This window comes from Hippoglossus hippoglossus, chromosome 9, assembly GCF_009819705.1.
Source record: "Hippoglossus hippoglossus isolate fHipHip1 chromosome 9, fHipHip1.pri, whole genome shotgun sequence".
Classification (NCBI taxonomy): domain Eukaryota; kingdom Metazoa; phylum Chordata; class Actinopteri; order Pleuronectiformes; family Pleuronectidae; genus Hippoglossus; species Hippoglossus hippoglossus.
Window position 1 is genome coordinate 16,148,024 of NC_047159.1, and position 11,590 is coordinate 16,159,613.

Sequence of the window (11,590 nt, forward strand, 5' to 3'; positions counted from 1 at the left end):
CTCTGCAGAGCTAATAATTAAAACTCTAAGGCAACTCCGGTCTGAGAAACTCATTATTTCAAATCTCATAATAAATTTCCACGACACACAACTTAATTGGTCCCCTTTCACTCAACTTATATTCTCCTATAAAAACTAATGAATATGGTTTTCATAGGAAAACTAAACCTGACATGTTGCAGACACAACATAAGTGTTGCAGGCAAAATGGGAACTGTTAGATACCAATACAGTTTAAATATTATATAAATATAGATTTACTCTCCAGGTAAAGTCACTGCAGCTCACCTACAACCAAGCGTCATGTTGTTAATCATTAGAGCTTATATCAGATATTTGCAGCTTTGCACATTGTTTCATTGCTAAGTTGGATGGAAGTTGTTCAGGTATTAATATAAGTGTGATTACCACATCCCCAAAAATGCACATTATTTGTATTTGTACAGGGTATAGTGTAATAAACTATTGTTCAATTATTGAGGAGTTGGGTCTTTACAACAGGAAATAATTGCATATACAGATGTTATTTGTTTGTTAATAAGTTATACAACTCCTGTTCCCGTGGCAACACTAAACAACAAATGACTTTGTCCCCTTTAACTCAACTAGTTTTCCTCTATAAGCTAAATGTTGACCGAGGTGGATCTGCAAAGAAAACCTCATGTTGTTAATAAAGTGGCCACTATCCAGGCACTTTGTTCGAGGGTACAGTTTGACCCTACCTCTTCCAAGTCTACTAAGTATATTTATTTTGATCATGGGCCTTTCACATTCTTTGAGGAGCATCCTGATAGAGAAAAACATCATGTGACCACGCAGGCCCCCAAAGCTGTCCCGTTTCTCACAGTAACGAGTGGACGATCCTATTCAGCTCGGAACACTGTTTTCTCCTTAGAACAGATTTATGATCTGCAAGTCTAATTGGTAGTCCATGGAGTTGAAGCACACTGGTAGTAAACACTTTCTTGCCGCCATAGTGATAAACAAGGAGCGTGTTTGGGTTGTGAGTGTAGAAAAAAGTTGAACTGTCGGGAATGAAGTCGAACAAAATCAGATTTTCTTGTTGAGGATTTTGATAGTAAGGAAGAAAGTTGCAATGTCGATAAATAAGTTGAGTAAAGCAGGTAAAGTCGAAAAAAAATCTGGTAATTGGAAGAAAAGTCAAAACATCAACGATAAAGTCAAAATGTCACAAATAAAGTTCAAATGTCAAGAAATAAGTCACGATGACATTTAAAATTGAAATTTTGTCACATTTTTAAGAATGTATACCGGACTACTAACTCTTGATATATATTGTGACAACGTACAAAAAACATCTTGCGTGGAAGAACAGGTGAAATTGTACTTCGGGAAATCCGTTTCGGTGACAACGACATTCACACAGTTTCTCTTCTGGCAGAGAAACAACACTGGTGGTGATCAGTGTTTTGAGGAGATTGTGCAGAGAGCTGTTTCCTCAGCAGAACGCACAGGCTTCAACTTTATTCTCCAAATGCAAAAGGAAACAAAACATTCCTCCTTTAATTTTGTCTGGCCCCTAAAACCTTTTCCTCCTCAGTTATTTATTTAGTGTAGATTGATGTCATTCACGCATGGTCCCTCCTCCTCTGACCATGTGATGGATAAACACAGGGAAGTTCCATGAGTTTCTGGCCCCGCCCACTTCCACTTGTCGCAGTTGCGGACAGAGATTCAGGCTGAATTTCTCCCGGAAGACTCTGGACTTCATCATGGGAACGAGGATGCTGTGCGTTTCTCTGCTGGTTTTACTCCTTCTCACAAGTAAGAGAGCAAAGTTTGAACTTGTTCTAAGTCACCTGGCGAATTGAACTGCGGTGGGTTTGAAGGCCCCTAGAAAACTCTTCATGTAAATGTCCTGTGAAGGTATTTTATCAGAGAGACCGTACAAGTCTAAACTACCGCGGGGTTGAGTACGTGAATCAATATTCAGTGGGTTTGTTTACGTTGATGTGAGTAAACAACAAACTTTGTACGTCCAGATTTTAACTGCCTTCATCTCACCAGAAGAATTATAGCTAAATATTAGCTTCTTAAAATCAATTGAGATTGTATCTAGATCAAGTTTGCTGCTTCAGTTCTATGCCGATTACAGCAAAGCGTGTAAGACACCAACTTGTAAAAGATCTGAAGTCATATTTCTAGATACAGCTCTGCTAAGAGACAAAGGAAAATTGAATTCCTATATTTGTTTATGGAATCTGGTTTGGCTTTCTTCTGTTGCTGCGACCATTTGTTCTCTATAGCAATGGTTCTCAAACCAAAGTTTCCAGATTCATCTATTAATATGTTCATGATATATAAATGATATCTGGATACTGTGGAAATATTTTTAATTCATGTGTTATATTTTTCTCTGGAGTTTGTCATAACTAAGTTAGTATGTAAAAAAATACGACAAGTCAAATTATTCCAAGGGACACACATGAATTTATACATATATATATATATATATAGATCATATTATATTATATTATATATATATTTACTATCTGATAGGGGCTCCTGGCTGGGAATTTCTTTTGAGAACTTCAGCTATAGACTTATCTGACATTAGGTCAAATTCAGCAGATGTACTTCAAGCTGTGTCTCAATTCAGGGGCTGCATTCTTTGGAGGCTGCATTTGAATACCAATTGCGTCACAGCGGCGCGACCTTCTCAGCCCAAACTGTCACAGGATTCATTGTGCTTCGGTGACAAACAGTTTTTCAAAGAGGTGATGGCACCAGCAAGTGTCAAGGCATCCGATGCTTGAGTGTCACACTTCAACACAACGGGACAACTAACTGTACACATGTTGGGGTATTAAAACCTTCTTGTCATCTCCAACTTGCCAACTAGGCAACAGCAAAAAGGATGGGACAAGCTGGTGACTCCGATCACGTAAACCTTCTCATTTCGGTTCGGCCTTTGCGGTCTATGCGCCCCTCAAAAGAGGCGGTCTTCATGGGCTGTGTAGACCGTGTCCTCCGAAGGAAACAGTCCCTAAATTGAGACACACTTACAGTGAGTTTGAAATTATGTTTATTAATTAAACTATTATCTCTCGCAGACTCTTACAGGAATAAATCTGTCCTTAATTTGAGTTAGAATATGTAACTCAATTTATTTTGTACCACTTCCTCCACAGAGGCATCCAGCTTAAAGATTCAGAACAAGCTGATAGGTAAATGTCTGCAGGTGCAAGAAGGAACCTGGGGAGGCAGAGTGTCGCTGGGGGAGTGCAGCCCATATTCACCAGTACAGGAGTGGAGCTGGCTCCCGGAGAGCCAGGCTCTCAGCAGTCACCACACTGGGGAGTGTCTGACGGCCCCGGCAGAGCAGTATGAAGGGGTCCACCTGCAGCCCTGCATTTCAAGGCTTGAAAGCGACGGGGCTGTCGATGGAGTGGCAGCAGTGGAAATGGGCAGAGAGCCGAGCAGCCAGGCGTGGTCCTGTTCCAAGAAAGGCCACCTCACTTTGATGGGGAGGGGACTGCACCTCAGTGCCACTCCACAATCCACTTTGGTGTACCTATCACGGGAACATAAACAGGTAATGGTATTTAAGTTCCTACTACACTGAAAGTTCCTTAATTCAATTATTTTCCGGAGGTAATATATATTGCAGAGTTGTTTTACATCATAAGAAGAAGTGTTAAAAAGTCTTGTACGTGCCTGGCATCTTTACAAGCAGGGCAGCAGGTGGCGGACACTTGACAACCAGACATTGTGCAATGGGAGAGAAAGAAAACATAACCAGCACCAAGATCAAACCCACATCTATGTGGGAAAATCTTTGGAAGCTGCGATGTTTCCAAGTGCCGATGAAAACAGAGAAGCTGCTGAACCATGTAAGGACCTAAAAGTAGCAGTAGTTGACTGAATGTTGTTTTGCTACAGTTTGTGACACTAGAACTTCTTACAGACATGCACTGAAATCTGGATAAGTTCAGATTAGTTGGCTGTATGTGAGAATGTAAATGTCAGAGTCAGTTGCTGTGGACATTTTCCAGAGTTTCTCCTGCCAGTCCCCAGGAAAACCATGTCTGAAAATGGCTTAATAAAGTAACACTAAAGATCTTTAGCTTTGCTAATTTGAAGCTCCTCTTGATTACAAATAGCATCAGCAACAATGTAAATACTTGACATTGTTGTAAACCATTTTAGAATATGTTCCTACTTTCTAGTTTCCTGTGCATCATGCTATGTCTCTACTGTTCCTTAGGTTGAAATCTGAAAACAGTGTTAGAAATTTAATTAACAGTAGGTCATTTTGTTGTCTTTGAGTTGGAAGCTGGTACTATTTAAAAACAATCCTGGTCAAATATAATCCAAACCAGAGCAGAAACAAGTCGACATGGACAGCATGAAAAGGAGGATTTGGAGTTAGGCTGTTTTTCTTACATTGAAAATGTTGCTGTCCAGCAGCTGATCCTCAGTGTTTGAATGTTTTGATTTCTCTGAATGCACCAACAGGATGGCTTATTCCCATTCCAAAAGTCCATGTGCTCTGTTATCAGTTGTATTCTGTATCTGCCCTGGCCGGCAGATTAAAATAGATTACACCACTAAATGTTTCCCTCATCCTGTAAAACAGCCGGGCTCTTCACGAAACGATACCACAGTGAAGTCACAGTAATGCTGATTCACTGGCTGAGAGGAAATCAAACCTTCTCGCCTCTAGTTAATTTGTGTATTTATCGTTCCTCTTCCAGTTGAAGGTATAATGGATGTCAAGGTCACAGAAACGTATCTGATTATCAATGGGACTCATTCGCCCCTGAGCACCAAATCCCCTGCAGATCCCACCATGATATTCTTCAGTATGGATTATGGTAAGTTTGGTAAATGTTTATCAATTCAAGTTTCAGTTTTAAGGCTGGACTTATTTTCTTATATTGCATGTAACTTAACATATTAGTCTGAACAATTCCCCTTATTCAGTATGAATGCAGTTACTTTCACACCACTAGGTGGAGATGAGTGAATGAGAAACTGAAGTTTATGGTGGGTGTGTTTGTAAAGGAGTTTCAGTTATTTTCAGGTTCAGAGACGTGACAGAAACTGAAGAAATGCATGAAGAAGAATGATTATCTAGAATGTGATAAATAAAAAGATGTGGGTTGTATAAAATGAGTGATTTATTGGTCTGTATATGATTCTGTTTATTTAAACACTGTATTTACGGTATGTGCATCTACAGGGATGGCCTGGAAGATAACCATGCTGGTCCTAAGCTCTTTGGCTCTGGTCCTGGGGACTGTGATTCTTATCCTGAATGTTTACTCCAATAGGTCAGTACCTAACGCACACAAAAGTATTTTAACTTATATAGATGTATTAATGAAAACATTACTTTTCTGCATATCATCAGAGCCCAGACCATATGGATTTTTAGGGGGTAATTAAAAAAATTCAGATTCCGATCTATATTTAAAAGCAAATTGGCATGTGTCGTTATCAAAGTATTATAACAAAGAATTGTAATTTAGGCTTGATGTTTTTACATTTTAACCATAAACTTTAATATAAAGAAATAAAACTGTAAAACCCAAATGTATAGAACTTGAATTAAGAAAATATATTTGAGGTTAACATAAATGCAGATACTGATGTTTTAAATGTGAAATGTTTTACCTGAATAATGTTTTATCCAGTGGTATTTTAGCATAACCTGCTATTTATATTACATTTCATTTCCTTATCTTGTTTTATTATATTTCATTTTTATTGCTTTGATTTAAAGCACTTTTTGTTGCTTTTAACAATTAATTGTGCCTTGTAAATACAGTAATTATTACTATTATTAGTAGTAGTAGTAGTAGTAGTAGTAGTATTATGTAAATTAAACATTTGCCTGATAAAATAGCCCAAAGGTTACTGGTAGCAGTGTCACTGTTCTTATCCTGTTCTGTCATTCTAAATAGCAAACTTTTGTGTTGTGTGTTTTGTTATGTTAGGACATAATTTCAGTCTCTGTTAAATCAAGTTGGGAATTTGACAACATTTTTGACATTTGAGAGTAATTAGTTAATTCAAACACAGTAAACATGAAATAAAACACACTGTAACACCCTGTGGACACCCACATCTAATTATCCTAACCAATAAAAATTTAATTTGTTGGAATATTTCAAACAGAAAATGTTTTAAACTCAATTTACACATCGAACATAGTTGGATGAAGACACTGCTTCATCAGGAAACCTTATTGGAAGAGAAACATTGAGCAAATCATTCCCAAGAGTTCTGGTGCAAAGTTCAATGTTGTACCTCGACCCACTTTCCACCTCTCCCTCATCTTCCTGTGCCAGGAGGAAGAAGGTGGTGTGTGTCTTGAAGTCGTACAACATGAGGCCAGAGGCGAGTGTTCCTGGGTCCCCCGTGCCCAGTGAGAGGGCCCCGCTGACAGAGCACGCCATGCGCCTCCCCCAATCCTCCCCCACTTTACATCGGGGAGAGATCCTGATTGAGTGGAAGGACGGCAGCGTTACACCGCTGTACGAGGCCTGAAGGCTGTGCTGTTTGTGAGGGTTTGGACATGGGTGTGTGTATGTGTGCAGGATATACAAAAAAATTGAAAAACAAGAGGCAAAATAAGGTTTCAGGCTGCTGGCATCAGAGAGATACAGGGCAATGGAAAGTTCATGGCTCGGTGTCAGGCCATTTTTTAAGGCTTCGCTGCCAGAGGAAGATAAAAGCTGCTGAGAAGCTGCCAGAAAAGAAAAAGATTGAGTTTGAGCTGGGCTTTGACCTTTTAAAGATACTGAGTCCTGACAGCAAAATAAACGTTTGAGGGTTCAGATATTGTTTGTAGACGTAATATAAGTATCATGTAAGGGCTCAACAAAGCCACCAATAGCTTAGGCCTTTAGTTTGATAAATAAACACTAATCTTCGTTTGCTATAAGGCCCAAACCACTGTAGATGAAGATCTGATCCTGTTGTCTTAGTTTAATGTTGTTATTTCATCTAATATGACTCACCTCAGCTGCTGAGACTTAATGCACTTAATATGAGGATTAATAAGCATATTTACAGTTGTGTTGCACTGTACTTTACTGTGTTGTGTTGCCAGAAACAGTGTTTGGTGAAAGTGGTCGTGACATAATTCAGTATCATTGAACTTCATCTACTAACTGAAGAAGATTCAGAAGAAAGTCTTAACACAGTTTAACTATGAAATGTTAATTAATGGTCTGACACTGTAAAAAATTCACTACTGTCGATTTCATAATGCACTTTGCTTTAAAACTGACCTTACATCATTTTTATATTTAAATTTGTAATTTAATGTTTGTAATGCACGATGGACGTTCTTGACCTCGGCAACAGCATTTGACAACACAGTCTCCACTCAATGGCTGTTGACAAGCTTTTTTCTGGAGACTTCAACTGTATTAAAAAGTCTTCATTTGTAGGCTGAGCAGTAACTGAACACTAGATCTTTGAAGTTGCCAGCAAACGTTTTCAGACACGAACTCCGGAGAAGGTCCGCAGAGTTTGGGTCCGGACTTTCTCCGGAGTTTTCCTTTCACACATGAACAATACAGCAGCAGATTCTCCGCTCAGACACGACAACAGCACAAAAATGTGTTATGGGATAGCTCACCCAGAAATGCAAATTCACACGTCATTTACTCACCACTATGCCGATGGAGTGGTGGGTAAAGTGTTTGAGTCCACAAAACCCTTCTGGAGTTTCAGGGGTAAACAGTGTTGCACCTCGTCGGGAGATATCAGCGGACATTTAGGATGACACCACAGGAGCAGTATGGAGGCATGTTGTGTTGTTTCTGTTTTATTACGTTTAAGCTTTGCTCACTAATTTCTGCAATTGTATTGGATTATGCTGCAACACTGTTTACCCCTGGAACTCATAAAGTGTTTTTTGGACTCAAACACTTCACCCACTCTTCCATCGGCATAGTGGTGAGTAGATAATGAGTGCATTTTCTTTTCTGGGTGAACTATCCCTTTAATGCGCTTGTAGCTAGATAAGAAAATCCCCGGTTACCCTGGGAGTGATAATGAAAACATATCCTGGGTATGTTGAGCTCACTTTGTCGTGTATTATATATACTATGGTATATTTTACTAAAAAGTTTTCTAAAGCTGTGAACTTCCTAATTAAATGTCAAACGGTATGTACCTGACGTGTCGTTTTTGTGAAGTGTTTTATGATGTGTTATGTAAAGTTAACATTCTTTAGTGTTTGCTGTGCGTCGGCAGGCCCTCTGTTTTAATATCATCCCAAATGAGGGGGGGTTAAGGGAACTGCATCAGACCGGATGCAGTTATCGCAGATATGTTAAAGTTGATGATGGCGATGGTTTTATAGAACATGGCATTTCCTCGTGGAAACTTCCCAGCTGGAGGAGTCTGTTTACAGCAGAACATTAAAGGCTATTCTACAGTTTTTGGGGGGGAGAGGCCTGTTGTTGGGCAGGTTAATTTGATCTCTTAATTTGAAGTAAATCTTTGTTAGGACCAAACACTGCCAGAAGAAAAGAACATATCAGTGTTTTACATGTCAAAAGTTTGTTTTATCCAAAGCGCATGTGTAGGATTCTGTCCCGCTTGTGTGTGGTTTTAATAGACATTTTGTTTATTTTGTTTTTTTCAAGAGAAGGTAGCACCTAACCTAAAGCTGAAACCCTGCTGGTAGCGTTTATACTAATGAGAGGGCACAAAGTTTACTGAACAGAACACAGCACCCTGAAAATGGCATGGCATCCTACGCCCTTCCAAACCACATCCACATGCCATACAAGGAAAAAAGCTGGTTATTTTCAGTCTTTCTTTTTTTCCCTAAAAAATATCATTATTTGTTCAATATTTACATTTTATTGACCTTAAACGACATTCTCTTACTAAGGCCCAACAGTCCCTTTTATTTCAATCAAGCTGCACCAAATGTTACACACTTGTAGATATCAGGTCCATTAATATGCTAGATTTAAAGCAAGATCCATGAATTATTCTGTGGGAAATCAGTGAAAATGTCCACAACAAAATTGTATGGGTTTTTCCCCAAACCGCAACCTACAGCCAAGTTTGGTGGTAATCCATCCAGTAGTTTTTGTGTAATTGTCCTGACAAACAAACAAACAGACAAACCAACCAGCAAACACACAGACGGGTGAAAACATGACCTCCTTGGCAGAGATAACAATCCAACACATATGTTATGTTTTAGCTCTACAGACTTGCATTTGTAACAAATTTTGAAGTAAAACATTGCCTTGAGGGTAAAGTACTGATTTTCAGCTCTATAATTTGAGGTTGGTGTTGTACCCATGGTGTGAGCAGTGTTGGAACCACAATCCTGCCAGTTTGCTCCTGCACAGGATAAGACTTGAAGTGGATTGGACTGTAAAGGTTCATCCAGTTTGTATCATGCGAGAAACTTTGCCATTGTTTCATTTAAAATCCTGTTGTGCTGGGTTACTGAGCCAAAACTCTCCAAATATTGACGGGTTGCGCTGTATGTGCACAGACGTGTCTTTTTTATGCAAGTTAGGCAAAAGAGGGTGGGAGGGACACCTGTATGAATGAGAGGTGTGCCGACTGACTCACCACTCTCAATACCTGGTGGAGCACATGGATCTGGTTTCACAGTCTCCCTTCAAAGAATTCTTCAGATCAGGAAACCATTCAAACAAACCATTAACACTGTTTCAGCTTATTGTGCACTGGTAAAATATGGCAGAAAAATAAAAGTATTCTTTTATAAACTATGGAAGTAGTACTATGCTATATTATGCATGTAGATGGTGCTCTCTTACTGACTGACATGGATTTTAGGAGACTGATACTGATATACTGTGTATATAAAATAAATATGTTTTTAAATTGGCATTATCAAACCCTTATGACAAAGATATTACAGTCTAACCCAAATATATGGATACGAATGCTGCTATCTTGCGTATTTGGAGCTAAAGTGTGCACAGTAGAAATCGGGGATGGAGTCAAACAGTAGCGAGGTCCCACCATTGCAAGTCAGTCTCACCTGCCAATCTTGACATTTTACCGAATTTTTATTGCATCAAATAACTAATCGAAACCCAACACTTGAACAAACAGTGTGATACGATCTACAGAAAATGACCGAAGCCATCTTTGAGAAAATGTATTTGATCACTATTTATTTTGGGACATGTCAAATCCATTAACATGGAAGAGGCTAGATTTATTATCTATACTGCAGACAGCCAGCAGGTGGAAATGGAGACGCTTCGGCTTCACTTTTGTGGAGCTGTCATGTCGTCAATCCCTATATGCAGTCTATGGTTTAACCATAAACCTTATTATAAATAAATATGAATAAAAAAGAAAACCAACTATATAAAAAAAAAAAGAAAATATACTTAGATTTAATGTAAAATGTAAACAGGAATGCACATCTTTTCTGCCTTGTTTACTCTGAAAAATAATGTTATATTCAGCGAACATAAACACTGATACCAGTATGTCTGTGAAGGCTTAGCTCGACCAAATTTTATAGGCCAACTGATGAATCTGTCAGGCTTTATAAGCCACTGTAAAATACAAAAAAAAAGAAACAAATACCATAGAGTGGGTTACGTTGATCAATCAAGACTTTAGGATTCTGATTACATTTGGACAAAGAGCTGTTTTTCCCGCCTCTCTTCCCAAAATGTCCTGTCTACCTTGTTTGTGAGAAGTTGTCATGCCTGAAAGAGACTCGGTCACTGTGGTATATTGTTGTCAGGAGAACAGTCGTCTGAAGGTTGAAGTAACCACAGTAATATCCTGCGCATCCCTCAGCATCACAGTTACACCACATGAAACAGGCACCAGATGAAGCAGAATTCATGCGGCCACCTTTCACTCATGAACTTTCACAAAAGTATCTTACTACTCTGTATAAAACACTAGTTCCCAACAGGGAACGGTTAAAAATCTCTGCAATGCACTGTGAACTGGTGTGAACAGCATTTTAGTGCTGAAGATTTGGATGAAAGGGGGAGAGGACCAGAGGAAGGAACAGAAGCAACAATAAACAGATGTGTTCTAAGGACCCCAGATTTGTGACCATCCTCCATTTCCTTCTCAGCAACGTACAAAGGCCAGTCTTCAATTTAATTTCAAATTCCAGAAAGAAGCACGCCGACATCTTGTCGGCACATTTGTTGTTTTTGTTAAAAATCCTTTCATCGCAGTCATCGAACCTCCAAAAATCTCGAAGTTTTTAAATTCTGTTGCTCAACATCTTTTATCCAATGCAAAAAAATAGGTCATAGAAAACGTTTGTGTGGCCGGGTCAACAACAATGAACATTTGCATTGTATCAGTTTTACCTAATAATCGAACACAAACTTTCTTCGTTTCTTGTTCTTGTTGGATGTACGTAGCTGTGTCCAGTTTTAATGTTAACTGTAGGTGTAAATCAAATTTTGTAAGTTGAAACTCGGCAAATTAACCGTTTTACCAAAAAATGCTGAAAAACGTAAATTTGCGAAACAATTTGGCACGCGTTATCTGCAAAAAAGTTATAATGTTGCAAAAGCTTATAAAGTTTGTTTATGTTATTCGGGATGTTAGTGCATTTGTATGGAAT

At 38.8% G+C, this 11,590-nt stretch overlaps 1 protein-coding gene across 1 annotated transcript; it reads left to right on the plus strand.

Annotated features, from left to right (window-relative positions):
- The first annotated feature begins 1,640 nt into the window (after nt 1-1,640).
- Nucleotides 1,641-8,154, plus strand: LOC117767552. The gene is made up of 6 exons (XM_034595311.1): nt 1,641-1,785; nt 3,153-3,556; nt 3,695-3,854; nt 4,719-4,838; nt 5,207-5,297; nt 6,318-8,154. Exons 1-6 carry the CDS (start codon nt 1,734-1,736, stop codon nt 6,514-6,516), a joined length of 1,026 nt encoding a protein of 341 aa, XP_034451202.1. The 5' UTR covers nt 1,641-1,733; the 3' UTR covers nt 6,517-8,154.
- Nucleotides 8,155-11,590: the final 3,436 nt, after the last annotated feature.